The sequence below is a fragment of the Lynx canadensis genome, chromosome F1 (assembly GCF_007474595.2).
Source record: "Lynx canadensis isolate LIC74 chromosome F1, mLynCan4.pri.v2, whole genome shotgun sequence".
Taxonomy (NCBI): Eukaryota; Metazoa; Chordata; class Mammalia; order Carnivora; family Felidae; genus Lynx; species Lynx canadensis.
Window position 1 is genome coordinate 2,785,575 of NC_044319.2, and position 22,688 is coordinate 2,808,262.

At 43.3% G+C, this 22,688-nt stretch overlaps 1 protein-coding gene across 9 annotated transcripts in view; it reads right to left on the reverse strand.

The window, feature by feature from the left end:
• The window catches only part of CDC42BPA (CDC42 binding protein kinase alpha), a 317,618-nt gene that overhangs the window by 12,846 nt on the left and 282,084 nt on the right, over nt 1-22,688 (reverse strand). For all 9 annotated transcript variants that reach the window (XM_030301801.1, XM_030301804.1, XM_030301802.1 and 6 more), the window contains 9 exons: nt 16,493-16,598; nt 13,574-13,710; nt 12,601-12,740; nt 11,273-11,354; nt 8,833-9,049; nt 7,950-8,012; nt 6,508-7,101; nt 4,567-4,664; nt 1,878-1,962 (listed from right to left, as the gene is read on the reverse strand). In XM_030301801.1, the coding sequence (XP_030157661.1) occupies nt 1,878-1,962; nt 4,567-4,664; nt 6,508-7,101; nt 7,950-8,012; nt 8,833-9,049; nt 11,273-11,354; nt 12,601-12,740; nt 13,574-13,710; nt 16,493-16,598 (1,522 nt within the window). The remainder of the gene's footprint in view (nt 1-1,877; nt 1,963-4,566; nt 4,665-6,507; nt 7,102-7,949; nt 8,013-8,832; nt 9,050-11,272; nt 11,355-12,600; nt 12,741-13,573; nt 13,711-16,492; nt 16,599-22,688) is intronic.

Here is a 22,688-nt window from a genome sequence, read left to right on the forward strand (position 1 = left end):
TAAGTAATAATTCAAACGGGACACATGTACACAGGGATACGCCAAGATGAAACCTAGCTTACAAAGTATATTTTCACTTCCTATCTGATTACAAACATACAGTGGCACAATTCTAGCAGAAGAAAAGGAAAATGCAGTTGCCTGGGGGTCCTGTCGCCTTGTGCCCTCCCCACCCCCCCATCTCTCTATCCTGTCTTCTCTCACCTTCCAGGTACTGGTTCCAATGGCTTAGGGTGTTAAAAAAAAACTCCTCCCATTACGCTACACAATCATCAGGCATAAATGGTAAAGTATTCACGTAAATGATCGTTAAAATTCTTTTACATAATAAAACATTTCCTTTTGTAAGATCCAGTCTGCTAGATGTGGGTAAGGACAAAAACCTGGGCTCCCACCAGCTTCCTTTATTAAAGGCAAGACTGTTGCTGTTTCTACCCCTCTGATCTTGGTGGGGCGAGGATACTTAATCGTATGCACCTGGCATCCGGTTTCAGCGTTCATAACCTAGAAGTAAACAACCGTCCGCCAAGGGCTCCCCGGACATGCTGAAATTTGTGAACACGCTCTAGGAATAAAAGAGACAGCTGTGTTCACACAACACGAGGGACGCCATTCTCTAAGGAACAGGAGAAAAGCCAACCTGGAGAATTTTTAACACCCACAAAGCCGAAGCGAGGGAAAGGCAAGCCAAGGCCGGGGATTAGCGGAAAAGCAGTATTCTTCTCATATCCTGATAATGCAGCTTCATCAGCTTGCTTTCCTAACTACGTGTGAAACACGATTTTGGAACGTGAGAATCGTGCGGCCGGGGTGGGTCTGGGTCCCGGTGGCAGCGGGGGACGTGGGACAGCCAGAAGGAGGACTGCAGCAACACTGAACCCTGAGAGAGGAAGGCCAGAGGCAGCCAGAGAAAAGTCGAGGGCCTCTCCCTCCCCTTCCCGAGGACAAGACACCTGTACTGAAATCCTGCCAGGCTTTCCCTCTCCAAGCCCGCCCCGCGTCCAGCCTAGGGCAGGAGGAGGAGTGGAAAGATGCGGAAACACGAGTGGAAAGAGGCTTTATCCTACAGACGTGGACTGGGAAACGGACACGTTCTGTGATCATCACGGCCACACATGGTGAGAACAGGTGCAGCCGATCCTACGTGAATATTGTGACTTCCTCTAAGAAACAGACACAAATGAAGTACAGGCCCTGGAGGTGGAGACGCTTACAGCTCAAGTGCAGAAGCTTCGTGGCGAAGCCATCGCTGAGTGGCAATCATTTCTAAAATCCGAATCTCCTTTCTCCCGTCACGGTGGAATGTCCCCAGGCAGGACCTTTGCTACAACCACCAGTCTGTCAGCCAAGGGCCCTCCAGGGCCGAGCGACCTCCGCGTGACTGTGGACACCGCCCGCGCCCTCTAGCTCCCGTGCCCCCTCTGGACTCTGGCGGCCCTGCCCGTGCGGCCACGGGCACTCGCCAAGTTCTAGGCCCCGGGTGCCCTGGCAGATGATGTACTCCTGAAGTCCCCAGTCAGAGTTCTGCATGAGTTTTCACAATTTCAGTGCCATAGACTTGGGTTAGGTTTTATAGCATTACTAGTACAGGAAATGCTGCTTTCAGCCATACTTTCTGCACTTAATTCAGGACTCCCCAGAGAAATCAGGTACGTCAGCATCAAGTATTTTGTGTACATAGCTAGGTTAGACAGAACGACTTTCTATCCAGACATTTAACTGAATATATTGAGACCATGATAGTAGCCAAGGTCACAGACTTCGGAGTAAGAGGAACCTGGGTTTAAATGTGGCCTCTGCCACTTATTATCTCTGGGCAGTCAGCTCAGAGAGAGTATTTCCTTTGAAGCTATCGTATTAACGTTATATTTTCTTACCTGCCATCTTATTTTTGAAATATATTAATCTAATTGTCTCCAACCCTAAAAGGTTTAATGATCCTTCACTGTTTAAGGGTCGAACCTAAGGTAAGAATAAAAAAAATAAAATAAAATTAGCATTTCAGTAAAACCCTCAAGTGGAACCATAAAACTTTAGGCCTATTTGTAAAGCGCACCCTATTAAGACCTTCCATTTATCCTTCCCCTTCAGAATATAACGCTCTCAGAAAATCAACAATTCTGATGGGGAAGGCATATAAAATGATGTAATTTTAACAAAAAGTTATAATGACAACATTCTAAAGAAAGAATATTCTGCAGGAAAAAGTAGAAATACATTTAAATCTTTTTAAAAAATTTTTAATGTTTATTTTTGAGACACACACACACACAGAACCCGAAGCAGGCTCCAGGCTCTGAGCTGCCAGCACAGAGCCCCAAGCGGGGCTCGAACTCACAAACCAGAAGATCATGACCTGAGCTGCAGTCGGACGCTCAACCGATTGAGCCACCCAGGCGCCCCTAAATACATTTAAATCTTAAATTTGACTTTTTAAAGCCATTAGTGACTATTTATACTAAGAAGATATTAACACAGCTACTTTATGAACCTGAAGTGGAACTAAATGTCCACATATGATGGGGATGAAACTGTATCAGTGGGGAGGGGGGGGGGGCTGTCACTAAGTGGTGACAGAGCACCTGCTCATGTATGTGGCACAGAGCAACGGAGTCCCCACCTCATACCACACACACACACACAACCCCAACTCCACAGGTTCATGACATTAATGTAATAGGCACACCTTTCAAACGTTTGGAATAAAACACAGATCATATCTTTATGACCTTGAGTTAGGAAAGAGTTTCTTAACAGAAAAAACATGATGACATTAAAATTTAGAACAGTAAGTTTTTAGCAAAATAATACAATTTATCATTATTTTATCAAAATATATGCTTGGCAAAATACACCATAAAACTAGGTCACAAATAGAAAAGATTTACCCCATCCCTTTCCCAGTATTTACAATATATAAAAAATTTCAATAAATTAATAAGGAAGAACAAACAGGAAAATGAGCGAAAAGCATGAGTAGGTATTTCACAGAATTTAAGAACGAATAAACATACAAAAGATTCCAACAACACAGTTAATTGGGGATGTGCAAATTAATGCTTCAGTGAGACAGCATGTCGTAACCATTTATAAAGGTTATAAAACTACGAATCCTGAGAATGGCAAGGTCAGGGAAGATGTGGGTGAGGAGGCACTCCGGTTACTGCTGGGGGGAGGATGAGCTGGTACAATTACTCTGGAAAAGAATCTGACACTATCTTGTAAAGCTGAACCCCTGTGTTCCCCGTGCCCCATCAATCCCACTCCTGGACACGTGACTTAGAGAAACATAGGCATCGGTGTTCACAGTAGCAAAACCTGGAAAATAATTCATGTGTCTGCCAATCAGCCGATGGAGGAATGAACTGATCTAGTCACTCAAAAGAGTATTTTATAGCGGTGAAAAACGATGCACTATTTACAGCACACGTAATCACACAGACGGACCCTGGAATATGCATGAAGGAAGGAAGGCAGAGAACACACAGTGTAACATTTTCATAAAGCTCAAAGGCAGACAGAACTGAACAATACAAAACCAAACAAGTGTTTAGGAATATTTAAATATGCCAAAAAAAAATGTGTATTTTAAGAAAAGCAAAGGGATGATACAGGCAACATTCAGGATAGTGATTTCCTCTGGAGAGGGGCTGAGGGGTGGGATAAGGGACGGGTACGCAGGTAGAGGCAGGGATGTTGGTAATATTCTGGCGCTGAGTGAGCTGTTAATAATTATTATGCTTCACAAAGCTCCTATTCTTTCATATATACTATACGATTTACATGATAAAATGGAAAATAAATGTAATTAGCCCCCAAACGCAAACCAGAGGGCCATATTTTGAGTGCTTTCCCTGAAGTGGGAGTATTTCCAAGAGTTTTCACGGCTGATGTCCTTAGGCATTGGGGCAGACCTTGAAATCTGACCTTGGCTACTTTCTCGTGCCCCCCCCCCCCCCGCCCTGCCCCCAGCGGACGACGCAAGCTACGCATGTCTGTGTGAAACTTACTCCTCACCCACACAGAACAGTTGTTGCATGCTTGTAAAAATTCTCTGTTGTCACAGGGAAAATCATGTTTTATGAGGAGCATAAACACCTTTATTTTTTTAACGATGAGATGTTTGCACACATTTGGGCTCTCAGTTTAGTCACTTTTCCAGCCTGTGGGGTCTGTCTCACAGGATTACCACCTGCACGCCACAATGTGAACGACAGCCACAAGGAAGAATGACAGGTCTCCCCCCTCCCCCCACCCCCGCCCCGCAGCTCCTGAAGCAGGGGATGGACCCATGTGTGAGGTGGAGGGTCCGCTCCAGTCTCTCGTTACCACGATGCTCTCATGACGCAGCGAAACACGGTGACACTGAATGTGATAAAAATACTATGGTGTTGAGCTACTCATAAAATTAACCAGCTTGACTTCTGCTTCTACTTTTTTTCTCTTAGCAGAATCCCAAATTACCAACTGCCAGAAAACGCTCGATTAGCGAAAAGGAGCTAACTGGTCCCATCAGTGGTTCACTCCACTCATTAGTTTGCTAGCCCATTTTTGGCGTTAAATTACCTTTTTGAGTGGGAGAGTCTGAATCCATTCCATGGAGTTCACATCGAAGATGTCAACTGCGTTTTCACTGTACACGGAGAGATACGGTGCATTGTAGCCTGCGAGAAGGGAAGGAGGGACAGTGGCTAATTACTTCTCTCTTGCTCTCGCTCACTCTCTCTCTCTCTCTAAAGAGAGAGAGAGCGAGAGAGTGAGAGCGAGCACAAATGCACGTGCATGCAAGCCTGGGAGGGCAGCGAGAGAGGGAGAGAATCTTCAGCAGGCTCTGTGCTCAGGGCAGACTCCCATGAGGGGCTCGATCTCACGACTCTGAGATCACGATCTGAGCTGACACTAAGAGCGGGACGCTTCACCGACCGAGCCACCCAGGCGCCCCGCACTTCTGTAACTCTTCAACACAAAACATTCTGAAAGGTCTATGCTACATAACTGTGGAACGGAATCCCACCCAAATCCTACTGTGGTCATGCAGCAGCCGCATCCAATCATTTGGGAACAGGATATAAATCATAAACGAGCAGTGGAGACACTATGGGTCGGATGGGACGGCAGCTACAGGACATGAGGATTCATTTGGCTTATGCCGAGGGCGAAACGTTCCTTGTCCAATGCTAGTTCTATAAAGGGACGTCCTCACGTCACGTTTGAAGTACCTGATTCCTAAACCAATTAAGCTACTGACAGCGAAACAGCATCGACAGTGACACTAGCAGAGGGATGAGATGATCTACCTAAGATGGGGTCACAAATCGAATTACCGCCCACCCTACCCATACGACCCGGATACTCTCTCACTCTGACTCCGCACGGAAGTAATACTTTGCCTCGTTACCCGACTAGGTTACAAGACAGCCTTTATTCTGCATATGACACCACAGGTACAAGTACATAGTGTAGAAGAAACAAGACTTTAAGAATAGATAGGGCTAGGTGGATAGGATTAGAAGGATTTTTTTCTCTTTTTTTTTTCTAGATTCTCTCACTCTTCTGTAACAAGCACACCAGCCTCCTAACTCTTCTCCCACTGAACCTCTAGACTTGATGGTCTCCGTCCACCATCCCTCCTCACGGGGGCCAGCGGAAGAGGTTTCACGCTTCCTGTCCCCAGTGCTTCCCCCACCCCGTGTTCTGAGATCCACCCTGTCTGGCCTCCGTGGGGATCTCACTCTATTTCCTGGATTTGCTGCACGCTCGAGCTTTCCCTGGCTCCCTGGTTCAGCATTCACACACGCTCAAGTGTCGTCCACTGAGGACAAAGCATCGGGGGTCAGGTACCCCTGTGCGTGCGGCGGGGGAACCCCACGCATCCGCCACAGGGCGACCACAACCCGCTGCCGTGTCTCGGCCGCAGGGGTCCTGCCTACCCCACTCTGTGCTCCGTGAGGGCACTGCCCTTGGCCGCTGAAATGGCACGTGACAGCATTCACTAATTCACTGATGTCCTCCGAGTTCTTGAAAGAGTGCACCAGGCAATCTTAAATACCCGTGTATTTAGACAAAACTATAAAACGGAGAAACACTTCTTACAGATGCTGCATTATGCCTTTACATCAGCGCCTAAATAATTCACTTAGTAACTGCTTCTCCAGAGTAAGTCTTAGGAGCTGTTAATGCTCACAAGCACTGTATTTGGGGGGACCGTGAAGATAACTGCTTAGAGGTACTTCAAGAGACCACATGGGTTAAAAAGCCAGCTAAGTAAAATATTCCACAGAAAGATCAGCTTCAACTCTGGACAAGTTAAGGTCAGCCCTGCTGGCCTAGGTCTAACTAACTACGGAGAGTCACTTTGCACAAACGACACAATTAGTACTTAGGCAAAACCTTAAGGAGGACTTAGAAAAACAAGCCGGTATTAAGAGTGAATATATTTAGGAAACGAGGCTGAAGGAAAAGGAAAGAGACACAGAGGGCAAACAGCCAAAAGTAAGAGACTCTTACAGCAAGAGGAGGGATTTGCTGGCCACATGAGCTCCTGCTGTCTGGATCTCCGGCCCTGGCAGTCCGTGTATATCCCGATGCTGTTAAAACACAGCAGGTACTCCTTACTGGAGATCTCAACTGCACAGATGGCGTCCATCGGCTGATGTGTGATAAAGGACAGCGTGTGGTCATTTGAGTGGAGCATGCTGTACGGACCCCCTTCTCCATTCAAGGGGTATCTCAGGAATCCCGACTGGAATCCCACGCACAGCTGTTCGCTGAAGACCGCCATCCACTGCACGTTACACGGGACTTGGATTTCCTTAAATTTTCGGTGACGGGTCTTGCTCTGAAATAGTTCGTAACAGAGGACCTGCCTTTTCATAGCCACGCACAGGCACGTGAGAGCTCCGTGGCACACCTTGCCAGAAGTTATGGTCTGACACCCTTTCGTCTCTGCCAGCTTGTAAAAATCGGTCTCTCGTCCGTCCAAAGCTGACATGGGAAAAAGGCGCACATGACGATTTCGTCCTGAGATCACAGCAACAAGCTGATCATTTGGAATGAGTTCGATCTGATGGATCTTCTTATTGTCACCGACTCTGATAATTTCTGTGCAAAGGAACAGTAATAAATCAAGTGCAGAATGACGTTTTAGTGATTACTTACATCCCAACTACACTCAAAAGGATAGGTCAACTTATAATGAAGACACGGACACACACACACACACAGAAGAGTAAGAGAACAGAATCATGTGGAGAAAGAGGGAGATAATTATACCCATTACAAGGTGACGGCACACGCCCACAGTGAGGTAAGGCAAAGGGTCCCTGTGTGATAAAGCGTGCCACATCTCCAGGAAAAACCTTTTTACTGGCACTAAATTCTCAGGAACTTCACCATGGCGCTCCTGTTTTAGAAACTGAGGGAAGACTTATTTCACGGAACGTATTCTAGGGGCGGCAAATGCAGTTTAAATGCGTTGTCTTCCCACGATCGCACTTGATATAAAGATAGGACACTGATAAATTGGTTCCTTTTTATTTCCCTTGGTATTTAATTTGGCCCTGGAAAAAAAAACTCTTTTGTATTAAATGCGGGAGAAAATCTCCCAACAGTGAACACACACTTGAATGACGGCTACTTCTAACACTAACAGAGCAATGAGAAAGTCCGGCTGTATCGTTCACGTCCCGTCCTGAGACGTGCAGGCTGTTTGTGGAGCACTGGTGCTCAATCAGTGACACAAGAAACACAACACACACTTGAAAGTTTAAGAACTCGGGAGGATTAAAGAAGTTCAAAAATTATCTTTTGATTTATCAACACATCAAATTAGGTCTGGAAAATTTCAATTATAGAATAAATCAGACCAAATCCTGCTCTTCCTAGAAATTAGAATTTTTCTAACGACATAGGGTTGAAAGTTACTCCGCAATGATTAAGTTTTCTCTTACCATCTTTCGTGACGTGCACGACAAATAACCCTTCTTCATTTCCCAACGCGATCCTTTCATGGTCTACAGAAGACACGAGTACGAAACACTGTTAACAGGCAAAGCTGTGTACAACTAATACAACAAAATGGATAATAAATTTGGTGCAAAAACACTCAAATAAGGAACTTAAAAATAGGAATAAAAATTTGTACTGTTAAGTTTCCTTTCAGATGATAGCAGTAAATATTACCTCATGTCTTTTTTAACAGATCATTAGAAAGTGTATCAATACTTATAAAAAGAAGTAAACGTTTATTCAACAGAGGGTGAAAAAAAGAGAAAAAATCTAGTTTGCTAGTGCCCTGGGTCCACTTCTTGTTTTGGGAGGGAGAAACTGCAGAAGGCATTATGGACCCTACTCATTAACTTTTCACTATTTACTAGGAAGTAACCAAAGAGTTGGATGTGTACCAATAACATGACAGAAATTTAAACCTCCAGACCCAGAAACTGCTCTCTCTTGAGGGCATTTGCTATGCAGGGCATCCTGTCACGGGCCCCACGTTACCGAAACCTCCTAACTTCTGCGAGGTCATCAGAAGCTGCATCCTACCCAGGAAACTTATGCGTTAAGCAGTTAAATAGTTGGTTCTAAGTCGCACAGCAGAAAACAGATCGTTCACAGGTTCATCTTTAGCACTCTTTCTTCCAGAAGAAAACGCACTCGGAAAGCACTTCTCGTGTACTTTCTCGTGTACTCACTCAGCAGACATTCACTGTGTGTGTGGGGCACGGCGCCTGCCATGCTGGGCGCGGGGGATCCCTGGATGCAAGCCAGCCCTGCTCCCAGGGTAGGCTGGTCAACAGCTATGCTAACATGGTCCACGGCGCCAGTCCATACCTATGATCGCAGCCGCCTGGGTGGTTTTAATGAGCGGCAGAGTGCTGTCATAAGCCTCCTTGGGGACGTAGACTGAGCGGTCTCGGAACTTGTTTTTCTTCAAAATCTTGTGCAGCTCGCTGAGCACGCCCACCCACCTGTTCCTCTCGCTCTCGCTCTCCGCGAGCATCAGGACCGAACACCTGCTGTCTGACGCCGAGAGCTGGGAGGCTGTGACCTAGGACAGTTTAATCAGCCTGTGTTAGAAAACAGACACACTTCAAGCAGGTTTCGTGCCGATGCTACTTTGTTTAGCTCTGGCCAACAAGGTGAACACTCACCAAATGATCCCTTCCAGAGTTCAGCTTTTCCTAATCAGAAGAATAACTAGTCTTAGCATGAAGATTCATGACAAAGCAAAGGTAGCAGATACCTTTCTCTACCTATCTATCTATCTATCTATCTATCTATCTATCTATCTTTTACTTAGTTACAGCAGGTACCATTTTAAACATTAATAACTATTTTTATTTTCTTTGCTATGACGTGCTGAGTGCCACCACTAAGAAATGCATCACCCATATTCCTAGATCAACAGCACCTGACATTTACTGGGTCAAGCATGAGCACTGCTCAAAGCCCTGCATGAGCACTGAGGCAGGTACCCTACTGGATGCTGAGCGTACATCTGAGGGAACTGTGATGCAGGGATGTACTGTCCCCACAGACGCCCCGCCAGACCGGGTCCCACGTCCCGCTCACGCACACTACCCACCATACTGGTTCTCAACTTCTTTTCAAAAGTCAGAAATGTTCAGAAATAAACTTAACGTTCTTTGCCACTTCATAACACACAGAATCTTAGGGAAGATCAGATCACTTATGTTCATATTTAAAAAATTTTTTTTTTTCAACGTTTATTTATTTTGGGACAGAGAGAGACAGAGCATGAACGGGGGAGGGGCAGAGAGAGAGGGAGACACAGAATCGGAAACCAGGCTCCAGGCTCTGAGCCATCAGCCCAGAGCCCGACGCGGGGCTCGAACTCACGGACTGCGAGATGGTGACCTGGCTGAAGTCGGATGCTTAACCGACTGCGCCACCCAGGCGCCCCTCGTATTTAAATGAAGATTTAGCATTGTACAAATAGCACTTACAATCAGAGCAGATTTGAATTTCACATACATGTGATTTAAGCAGCAGTGACAGTCAACTCCAACTGTGTGAACCAGCTACAGGCAACTGGGCCTCCCTAGGCTCCCCTGGTGACCGTCCTTAGATACCATATTCATAGACAAACACTAAGTAGTGGGCATAACGTTAGGGCAATAGTCTTTTTTTTTTTTTTTTATGTTTATTTACTTATTTTGAGAGGGAGCATGAGCTGGGGAGAAGCAGGGAGAGAGAGAGAGAGAAAGAGAGAGAGAGAGAGAGAGAGAGAGAGAGAGACAGAATCCCAAGCAGGCTCCACACTGTTAAGTGCAGAGCCCGACGTGGAGCTCGGTCTCACCATCAGATCATGACCTGAGCTGAAACCAAGAGCTGGACGCTTAACCAACTGAGCCACCCAGGAGCCCCTAAACCTCTATTGTCTTAATCTGCCAATTCAAGATGGCCCTGTGGGAGGGCAGGCAGCCTCCAGAGATGGTTCCCAACAATTCTTCCTATGGAATTGCATTCTTCTCATCAAGCTGTGCCGTCTATTGTCCCTCCCCTTAAATCCAGGCTGGCCTCATGACGTACTCTGACCAACAAAACGCACAAAAGTTATTATGCCTGTCTTAGGCCTGGTCCTCAAAAGTTCTGGAAGCTTCTTTTGTCCTCTTGAAGGCCAGCCATGTAGAGCTCAGCCAGCGACCGAATGAGAGACCGAACGCATGGAGAAAGTTCTCAGAGATCGCCTAGCAAACAGCCAGCAGCAAGGCCCCAGGCATGGGGGCAAGGTCATTTTGGATATTCCAGCCCCAGATGAGCTCATGTGAGTAATCTGAGCTGACACCACTCAAACCGTATAGCTGACGGAGAGAATGGTAAAAAATAAATCATTACTGGCTTAAGCCACTAAGTTTTGGAGTAGTTAATTACAAAGCAATAGAAATAAAACATTAGTTTTTTAAATGAGATTTTAAAAGAAACCTCTGTTTTTCAAAAACTTGAGAAACCTCACACTTGTTCAATTTTCCATGTTGCGTATTTATCTGAAAATTGAATTGTGGCTCAAAAATATCGCCCAAGATGAAACCTATTTTAGAAGCCAAATATTCAGGCTTTCCTCAGGTCTTTTACTAATGAAATATTTACTTAGCACTAATTGTCTATACATTCAAGCACTGGGTGATATGAAACACATTAAGGAATTGGGTCCTATTCCTAGTTAGGCTTATGATCTATATGGAGGGACGAGATATATATTCACTAAGAACACGTAATTCAGTGATCAAATTACAGCACGCATACTTACTCTAAATATACAGGGTATATCTTTCCGACTTGCATGAATTACATCAGAGGCCAAGACTGAACTCACAGAAAATTCTTCATCCCTGAAGGAAAAGTAAAACATTAAAAGTCAGCATATGTGGGTATGTGTGTGGTGTTCGGTAGGTATATCCATAGAACACACACGAAGCAATCCTCAAAAGCTACTCGCACAAAATGTCCAAATTGAATTTTTAAAACCATTTGGCTTTTCTGTCATTGTAATGGATACTGCCCGAAGTAACTTGTCAGGAGTAACTTAACAGGGGTAATTATACAAGAGCTAGGAACGGCTGCTGGCTACAGTTGCCAGGCCAGAACGTGTACATGGGGAAGGAGGACCTGAACCTGGGAAGGTCTCCAGAGTCTCCAGAACACTGGACCCTCTTGCCTCCCGCAATACATCTCAAGTGCCCACAACACAGCTTATCTGACATCTCACTGTTCTGTCTACGCCTGAGACAGAATTCCTCCACAATAATCTATTCCTCGTGATTTCCTTAACTGGGTTCCTGGTATCATCCTCCTCTTGGTCTTAAAGACTTGGCGCCCTAGTCTTGTCTTTGACTCTTCTCCTTATCCTTCCTGCACCTAGTCCCTTGGCAGTCTCTGTGGGACTTTCCTGGCTACCTCTTCATATTCCTTATCTGGGGGAAGACAGCGTGGCTGAGGTGCTTGTATGAAACGCCAGTGTGCGCCAGAGCCGGAAACCGTTCTGAAAACTGGAGAAAGAGCTGGGCGGAGGCCCCTGTGGGAGTCATCAGAGCGGAGGTGCCTTGGGGGTACTAAGTCACTTGAGGGGAGCCTGGGCGCTAGAAGAAGAGGCAAAGGAGAGCGCTCCACGGGGCAGGGGAAAACCATGAAGAAGAGACCAGAAACATTCAAGAGGTATACTCATTCAAACGTTTACCAGCTCATTACACAGTCTGAGAGCCTGTCTGATTTTGACATTTCTACTCCCTTTCCTCACGTTGGAATCATGCTTCACGCCTTCAGGCGGTGACTGAAACACTACGTGTTAGCCCTTCGTTACCCAAGCCATCTTTACGCTGGGCTTTTCGATTCAAACATTCGGTTCTTTTCCCTGATGCCCTATCCCCAGCTCACTCAACACACATACATCAACCCGTCCTATAACTATACTTTGCCTCCTATTTCTAATTACATTACTCTAGCAATATCAGTAAATTAGAATATTAACATGAAATTAGAATTAGATAAAAATATGGCAATATAATTAGATGAACAGTCAGATACTTTCTTATTCTTCCGTTGCAAAAGATACAAATATCTTCACTTTCAAAAGCTCACCTCATGTCAATCACCTGACTGACCACAACACTGGGCTGGGACGCTTTTCCTTCAGCAACATCGTACAGGAAGAGCTTAAAGTCACAAACCACAGCCAATGCTCTTTGCCATCCTTTCTTCACTCCTGCTGGCTTAGGGATCTTAGACAGACAGACAGACAAAAACATTTCAAACTAAAACGTCAATCATAGCCCTTTAATTACCTACATAACTGCAGGATGAAAGCCTAGAGATAACGTCTGTGTGTTCAAAGTCTGCCACTCTGGTTGGTGAAGTGCAGATGAACACATATACCATTAATAACTCGAGAAAAACATAAGAAAGCATTCCTCAAATACTGAATGACTTTTGATTCCGAAAAATTTTTTAATGGTACCATTTTAACTTTCACTTGTAATTCATTAAAATAACATTCATGTTGGGGGGGGGGGCGCCTCACTGGCTCAGTCAGTAGAGCATGTGACACTTGATCTCAGGGTTGTGAGTTCCAACCCCACACTAGGTGTAGAGGTTACTTACAAATACAATCTTAAAAATAATTCATGCATTTCTAAATAGCATAAAAGTCAAATTTGGGTGTAAGATCAAATGCAGCTGACACTTAAAAACATTGTTCAAGATTACGAGTAAGAATACACCCTGCCAATAGCTCACCCTTCATAACATACGCTATGATCTCCAGCAAGACCAAGTGTTGAAGACTCCTTTATGGATATTTCGTTACAACTCAGGAGCAGTACAGAAAATTCTAAGACATTCTGGAATTTATTTCCAAGTGAAGACCAGGTTTTTGTTTTCAAATCACACTGGATGAAATAAAATTATTACATGAATTTTGTTTGCCCAATTATTACATGAATTTTGTTTGCCCAATTTTCTGTCAAGTGGTAGGTCTGTCAGGCAACTGGACTTAGTTTTCCAGTCATTAATCAATTTCAAGAGATTAATCTAAATCCAACCTGATCATACTTACCCTGACATGACCTTCATATGCTGTTCCTATTCCCTTCTGTGGATCTATCCCCAGAGGACCTTTTGTCTGCTCAGGAGGGACCGGACACACAGTTGGAGCTTTGTTTACACAAGTTATATGACACGAGAATCCACACACTTTCGAAAGAGGGGGAAAAAAACCCACAATATTCAATAGAAATGCACTTTTTACAAGAAGAAAATACATTGAGCACTCATCATATGCAAGTTGCCACATTAGGTGAGTGTTTATCTGTGGCTTTGATTTAAGTAACTGCTCTGCCTTTTGAGGAGCGGATTCACTTGCTTACCAATAAGAATTTCAATGAGAAATGGTAAATATTTGTACGTATTACTGTTCTGTGTTAATCAAGAGAAACAAACACACAGAAAAAAACATCTAAGCTTGTGAATACAACAGTTGATTTAAACTTCTAATTCCAAAAAGTAGTTTCTAGAGTGCTCTCTTACTTTTTATCTCACTCCAACTTGCTATCTGCCTTGAAATTTCTCTTGCAAGGGCCACTGATGGACATGAAATTACGTGGCATCTCTAAAATACCTGCAAACTTTACCAGTCCCTCTTTTTGAAAATGAAATTGTTCAATGATTTTAAAAGGCACCAATTAAGTGTAAGATTCAGGAGTTGGTAATATCATCATAGCTATGTAAACCAGGGCTAAGATCATAATAATGGTTAACTTTATTGGGTGCATTTAATTTTTCTGTAACAATCTACGAGTGACTTGCCCTGGGTCACAGGACTCGTGAGTGGCACTGCTGGAATTCAAACCCAGGCAGTCAGGCTCAGGACCGGCCAACCGCAACTACCAACACCGCCATGACACCTCTATCTGATACTCCCGTGATAAACCCGAGACGCGAAGAAATAAGGTAAACAAAAAATGAATGCATAATTTTCACTGAGACTTGGTTGGGTGAGGATTAAAATCTAAAATATTTAAAAGAAACAAGCTCGTTGGAGGGGTCTACAAACTAAGAATACGTATTTAGACAACTCCTACCGTGAGGGTGGGTTCTGGAGAATATTCGGGAAAGAGTAAGAGCGGAGACGGAGAGACAGCATCATGGGAGTACACACACACGGGAAAACAGATTATACCGCTGATGGGCATTATGAACCCCCTAAGAATCAGATGAACTAGCAGACTGTCAACAACACCACATTTCCATAAGACGTCTCCTTCACTTGTAAGTGGAGCGTCTGACAATTGGTTAGACTAACGGGCAAAAATCTCACCTCCCAACAGCAGCGGAAACAATAAAATAACTGTCCTTTACAGGAACTAACTTCAATCAACCAGGAAGAAATGAAAATGACAGGACTCTTCGGAGGCTGTCACCACATTTACGAAAGCCTGGGCAGGGTCTAACTTAACGTGTCCCCACAGTGCACAGGGTAGAGTTCTAGGGGTCTGTGGGGAAGACAGGCACAGTTTCCTGACCTGAGACTCTAGAAGGGAGTCTGGGGAGGTCTCAAAACTCCCTTCTGTTATTGCAAATGACTGGTGCCTAAGAAATGGTAAGGCACCTAAAGCCAGGTAGCTGTCTGGGATTCTCTCCGACAGATTTTGAAAGGACATTTTGAAATGCTGGCTAAATCCAAAATGAGACAAGGCTTAACAACTGCACAGATTCTCTCCTTTGGCATCCATCACACGTTCCTGGTCAAGGACATGGGCTATTCCTTTCTCAGACGGCTTTGCTATCTTTGCCTTTGACCTCCCCTGAACTCTGTTTCCTAAGGTTCTGTCCTCATACCTGTTCCCTTTTCAAACTGTGCTTTTTTTCCTGGAAAACCCCATTTCCATTCATCACTTTGTGCTAACTCTCAAATCTACTTTTTAACCCAGACCATTTTCTTTGGCTCTAAACCGATGCATCTCAAAGACCAGCTGAGATGATACGGTCTGGATCTTCTGAGCTACCCACACATAGAATGTGCTGCCTTAAGATGCTCTGAATTCCCCACTATCCAAAGTGACCAGATACAGACCAGGTCCAAGCACATTCTACAAGGGGAACACCTGCATCTCATGTGGACTGATGACCTTCCCCTCAAAGTCCCTTCCAGCCCTAAGGGCTAAGGCATAGAAACTAATACTAGAATTAAAATTAGCAACTATTTTCTTATCTTTTTCATAAGATACACCAGTAAATGAGATAGAAGGCACCGTTAAAGTGAGAAATCTCATTTGGTTAAGGAAGGTATTTTCCTGCACCATTCCCAAACAAATATAATGTGTCCCAATACATTTAAATCATTTTCATCTTAGAAGTCTTGGGGAAAATAAAGTGGTGTCCAGACAAATACACTTTGTTTTCAGTTTCAATGACCCCTGATCGTTCATTTCTCAGAATGTGAGCTCCCCAAGGGCAGGCTCTGTCTTTTCTCCTGCCCACGACTACATCCCCAGTGCCTAGAAGTGTGCAACAGGTATCTCATGAGCATGTGATGGATGGATCAATGCATCAATGAGTGGTGGGGAAGACTGCTGCTACAAATACTGGGAAGAAGTATCTTTTGAGCCAAAGTGGCACACATTTAGTATTTCTGAAAAGATACCGAACTGCTTACTTTTTAAGAATGAGTTCTCTTGTCAGGGAAATTAAACAAGGTCACAATTAAATGAACAGATTCAAGGAAACTGTCACATCTTCTCTCACACTCCAGGACCTCAAATTCATCCAAATAATGAAACAAAGATGAATGAGACACATTTAAATAGATCTCCCCTGGAAGAGGTTCCTAGGGGCTGTCTATCTAGTTTCTCCAAGGTGCTCAGTTTATTACCTGTATTCCTGTTATATTTATATACCTTTTAAGGGGAACAAAGTTATTCGATTACAATTTAGAGAGTCAATGTTAGGACTCTAAAGTCAATCGGTTTGTTCTTACCTTCACAGGAACAGCCCTGTCTTATCAGACCCACCATCAGAGAGGTGCACTGGTGACATCTGGTAGGCGTCGTAAAAGATTTGACAAAAAACTGATGAGTCTTGCGCTGCAAAACAAATTGATAAAAAAATATATATATATACCAATTATTAAGAACACCAATTACTTAAAGGATTTCCATAATGTGACTCTCTGGGCCCCACACGAGCTCCTAGAAAATATTCTAAATATAAGTGGGATGAATCATTTTCATTTCCCATATCGTTCTGTAATTTACGCTTTTCAAATATTTTTATTAGGCAATACTGAGCTAGGTGATGCTAAAAATAATATAAGAAGTTAAATAATAGTTCTTGAATGACATTTGAAAACCTAAAAACTGTGTTTTTTTTTTTTTTCTTTTTGCTCACAAAGTTTGAGTCAGGATTTTTACAAATTCTTCAAATTATCTTTCAGCAAAGAGTTAAGTGAAATGTCACATATTTATATCTTTACAAAAACAGAAATTTCATATGCTTTTATACCTTCTTTGGAAGAACAGAGTAACTGAAAATTCTCGTCCCTGCTACAAAACAAGCATTTTACTTTCTGGGACCAAGAACCAACAATATGCTTAACAAATCTGTTTCCTCCTATGGAAGCAGGTGGTATTACCTACCCTTCAGTAGACAAATACACACACACACACACACACACACTATTCTAGAGAGAGAAAGATGGCAGCCGGAAACTTCTTAAGGCAAATCCAGTAAAGTTCTCGAAGTCTTATCTGTTCTATCTGGCAGTAAGTCAACACAGACTTCAGCGATCTGGAACATGCCTCTCCTCTTCAAATTACCTCTCCGGAGTAATTAATAAACTATTTAACTCCTCTGTGTCTTGCTCTCCTCATTCTATAAAATAGGTTCAATAATAGTATCTACTTCATGGCGTGAACACGTGAACATAAAAAGAACTCCAGCCCTTTCAAACAGGGCTGGAGTAGAGTAAGCATTTAGAACATATTTATTTTTGAAAACAAATTTGACTATTTCTTTTTTATATTTGTGACTGATTTAAACTAGTAAGAACTTTATTCTATATTCCAATAATATGCAAATGCCAACGCAATCCTGTTTATAAAGTAGTCTTTATTTTTATGAAACTAACGTATCTTATTAAAAAACTAAAGGGACCATTCAAAGCTTTAAAATTTAAGTTAAAAATAAATTCTGCTCTTCTCAATATGTGATTTATACACCACAAAGGCTTCAAAGCAGCACTGGGGTCTGACGCAATTCCAAGTAGAACACAGACTACCTCTGTATTTACTCTAAAATTGATCCCGCGTGGACTGAGCCCCCACCAACAGACATTGTGCCAATAATTCATATACCTCATCTCATTTAATGGAGATAATACCCCCGTAAAGACGGATAATATTTCCTTGAGACTCAGAGAAAATAATCAGTTACTCATGGATATATAGTTAATGGCAGAGTTAAAATTCAAGCTGACGTGTCTGATTCTGTCATCTCGCAAGGTCTGATCATTCCAAAACATGTAGAATATGCTCCTTAAAAAACCCCCAAACCACGTGACACATAGTTAGCTCAAGACCAGGGGCCTCAATGCCTGTGATAAAAATACAAGCACCTAATTTGTGAATATCATATAAAACCTTGCTCAATATTTCTCCTGTATACCAATTTTTACTCTTAAGTTTTTGCTTTGTATTTTATTTTATTATTTTAATTTTAGAGCATGTGCGAACAGGGGAGAGGCAGAGGAGGGGGCACGGGGAGAGGGAGAGGGAGAGGGAGAGGGAGAGGGAGAGGGAGAGGGAGAGGGAGAGGGAGAGGGAGAGGGAGAGGGAGAGGATATCCCAAGCAGGCTCCACACTCAGCACGGAGCATGACATGGGGCTCGATCCCACGACCCTGGAATCATGACCTGAGCTGAAACCAAGAGTCAGATGCTCAACGGACTGAACCACTCAGGCATCCCTTTAATTTTTTATTCTTTGGGGAACTATCCAGAATAAATTTTTTAGTATCTTCAAGTGTTTAAAATATGTTAAAATACAAAAGATGCCAAGTTAGTTTCCTGATTTGCTCTGGAGGCTTTTTATCACGAGAGAAAAACTGATAAGCAGCTTAAGGTGGGGAACTTCATTCTTTCTTCTTCTAAGGGATAGCAGACAGCTCGGAAATATCAGCAATAGTACTGTGGCCATGACAAATGTCATAGTAATTCTTCACAATACTCAAGAAATTGCTAACAAAACACATTGTTATTTTTTCAGAGATCCACTCAGGATGCCAGTATTTTAACTGCGTATGCTAGGAACGAGAAACAGTGCTTTAGCAGAGCACTATTTAACTGACCAGCGACCCAACTGGTAGGTGCTGATTAAATTGGGAAGGGATGGGAGTTACTACAAAGAGTAAGGGGCCCATGTTTCACTGATCTCAACTAAGGACAGTATAAAGCAGAACATAATCAAAGATCACGATTCTGACGGCACTGACTCTAGGCATCACACAGCAGGATTCCGGCTTTGGTTTTGGTGGGGGTGAGAGGACCAGTCGCAGAAAGATACACGAATCCACCCCTAGGATCCAGCCTGCTTGGCTTCTGACCTTTCTAAGATCTCTTTTCCTGCGTCCTGGTCAGTATTTGATTTCTCATACTTCCCCAAAGGGTAGTTCGAGGAGGAAGGAAAGATGAAAAATTGTCTAGGAAAAGGGGCATTAAATCTAAAGCATGGGCCCAAATTAGAGTTTTAGACTATGTGACAGTTTGGAGTAAAGGGAGAATTAACTATAAACTTGACTTTGAAAGAGGTGGACAGAAAGAAGGGCTCTTTTCTACTCCAGTTTTGTCCCTGTGTTAGACTTCAAGCTCCTCACTGGAGAAGGTAAAATGTCTTTGGCAGAAGCTGTGAGGACACACTTGAACTATTTACGAACCCCGGTAAAACCTTAAAACCTCCCTGTTGCTATGAGAATTTTACCACTGATAACAAGTCTTCACCTCTTACAAACCTTCCTTTTAAAACCAATTTTCAAAAAAAGCTCTTCCTTTCCCTTTAAACACTTTTACTTTGATATAATTATGGACATTCCTTCTTTTAAGAAACATAGAGTAAATTTTACTTTGCGGGGAGGAACGTTAAGTGCACAAACCTTGTTAATATTTAGTCCGTGAAATATTATCAGAGAGCTTGGGGGAGGCCTCACTCTGGTTTTATTTTGCCTTCTTGTTTTTTCCCTTCATCCCAGCTGTTCTACTCCCCTCCTTCCCCATGGGATCTGGCACCCGGTATAACTGGGTTTACACAGGCCCTTGGGTATGTACATATCCCGAGAAATTAGGTACTTTGTGCTGCGAGTGTAGATTTCACAGGGGCTCTGGTGAGCGCACGGGCCACACTTGATCCATCTCTCTGCTACCACCCGTGGCAACAAGCGTCTCTACCGCGTTGCCGACCAGATCCGTATAAGGCTCTCCTGAATCCGTGAGGTTGCTGGCTGCTGTGCTGTACGTCCACTCCACAATGCTACGCCGCCCTCCAGAATGGGTGTATCATTTATACTCAAAAAAAAAAAAAAAAAAAATTTTTTTTTTAAATGTTTATTTTTGAGAGAGGAAAGACAGGGCGTGAGTGGTGAAGGGGCAGACAGAGAGGGAGACGCAGAATCCGAAGCAGCTGTGCCGACAGCTCAGAGTCCGATGCGGGACTTGAACCCGCCCACTGTGAGGTCACGACCTGAGCCGAAGTCGGTCGCTTCACCCACTGAGCCACCCGGGCGCCCCGGATCGTTTACACTTCTACTAGCGGTGTGCGAAGCCGTCTGTTTCTTCTTGTCCTTGAAGTTACCTTATGTAATTTTTGGCAATCTGGTGAGTATAAAGTGATAATAATTTTTAAAGGATTAATTTTTAATTTCTCCAGTTGCTAATGAGATTGGACATTTCTTCACATGCTTGTTGACCATTAGGAGTTCCTTTTCTGAGAATTACTTATTCAGATCGTTCGCCAGTTTTTCAACAGTTTTCTAATCTTTTCCATAGAGAGTTGCAGGGGTTTCATACATGTTCTAGAGGTTGATCCTGTATTGGTGTTGCACATTGCAAATATCCTTTGCTAGATAGTCACCACCGAATAGCCCCTATTAACCAAGCTTTCACTGTACAAACATCTTTAATTTTGATGTGATAGAGTCCAGCAATATTTCCGTCTTACGTTTACGATTTGAGATCTTATTTTCATCGCCCAATTTCTCCACATGTTCTCCTATGCATGTTTTTAATTGTTTAAATCAAACTAATACACGTACACAGTTTAAAAAGGAAAACAGTAGTATCACAATGCTTAGTCAAGCAGAAGCATCCCTCTTGCCCCAGGTCGTCCCTCCTAGAAGTGATTTCTTTTAACCCCTTCCAGCTGTTTGCCCCCTTCTGTAATGTGTCTCCGTATTTCTGGCAAAAACAAAACCAAACCAAAACCCAAGCAAGAGCATACTGCGGTTTCTTGCTTTGAGACATTCTGCGGACTTCCTGCTACGGAAGAGAAGGATTTGGCACTATTACACCTGCTGCTCTTTGTGTTTGGGGTCGCATTTTACATTTAATGTGTAAGTTATTGTGACCTTGGAATCATCAATGAGTTGAGAAGCATACTATAGTTGGAGCTTTCCTGTGTAATCTTTTTATTTCTCTGAAATGAAGGACGTCCTCCGTCTTTTAAAGTTAATTTTCTAAGTCTCACTCATGAATCATCCCCAGATTCTCCAAAGGGACTGTAAAATGCCCTAGAATCGATTTACCACGTGAAGAAGGAAGCCTTCCAGACTCTTCTACCCCGTGTTCACCGACCTGAAGTGTCGTTCCTGGAGCCCGTTGCTTTCCTGCTCCGCTTTCGGCCACAGGCTTCAGTCTCTCAACCAACCCGTGTGGGATTCTCTCTCCTGTGGACCCTAAGCCTTCTCCGTCTTCGTCTCCTCCCTCGTTTTGCTGGAATTCATTTCTTAGTGGTTTACTTAGAAAGCAGGGCCTGGGCGATACGCTTTTAGAAGATCCTGATTTTCTGAAAATGCTCGTTTCCCTCTCAAAATTGATAAAACACTTGATGAGGAATCAAACACACTCGCTTGAAATCATTTTACCTGACAACCGTTCTCTGCATTTTTCTGTTAACAAGTATGGCGTCAGTTCAGTTCCTGATCATTTGAACGTGATCTGTTTGATCTCTGGGTGGTTTACAAAAGTTCTCCATATTCTTGGTGTCCTGAAACATCACACAGTGATGTGCCCAGGAGGAGGTATCTGTCACCCACCGTGCTGGGAACTGGCAGGACTCTGCACACCGGAATCTTGCCCTTCGGTTACAGAAAGTGTATTATTTAGTACAATTTCCTTTTCTTTTTTTCTGTTATTTTACCGAAATTTTTTTGTTTTTTGGATATTGATTTCTCAAATTTTATTTTCTATCCATCCTTTTGCAATAAGTTTTAAAAGATTTTTTTCAAATTTATGTCCCAATTCATCTGAAACATTTTTTAAATGCTTGTCCTGTCTTTAACTTTCAAAGGACTCTTCCTGTTTTTCTAGTTATTCCTTTTTGTTCCTTCTGCGTGGCACTGCCTCTTTATCCTTCAACGAAAATAGGAAATTTTTTGTTTCTTTGGATCTTTTTCTTTTGCTAGTGGATTTCCTAAAATATCTGCTGATCCTTGGGAATTTGTTCGTATTTAAATGTAAATCAGTGAAAAAGCTTAGTGGAAGGTTTTTTGGTTTATTTTTGGGCAGTATGTGTGTGTATGTGCCATTGATAAGAACCCAGCTGTCTCTTTGGGATTCTCAACTGCCATTATCTGGAAGTCTTTTCTGGGCCATTCAATTTCTTCAGAGAATCCACTGAAATCCTCCAAGGAGGGGACGGAAGGAGGAAGCGATAAACCCATCGCCAACATTCTGGGAGCTAAGCAGGGGAAATGGGTTTTGGAGTCTTACCTTCAGTTTGCAGACTTTTGCAAAATCTCACTACTTCTAGTTCAACACCTCCCCTCTCTCACCAACCACCGAGCCTGGCGTCCCTCAGTCTGTGGTCTCTGGCTTGCTCATTCCACAAAATGAACATACTGCTGAGTTGGGGGGGTAAGCTGTTGAGTTTTGAAAGATGCTCAAACGGTGCTTTCTGTGGATTCTGAAC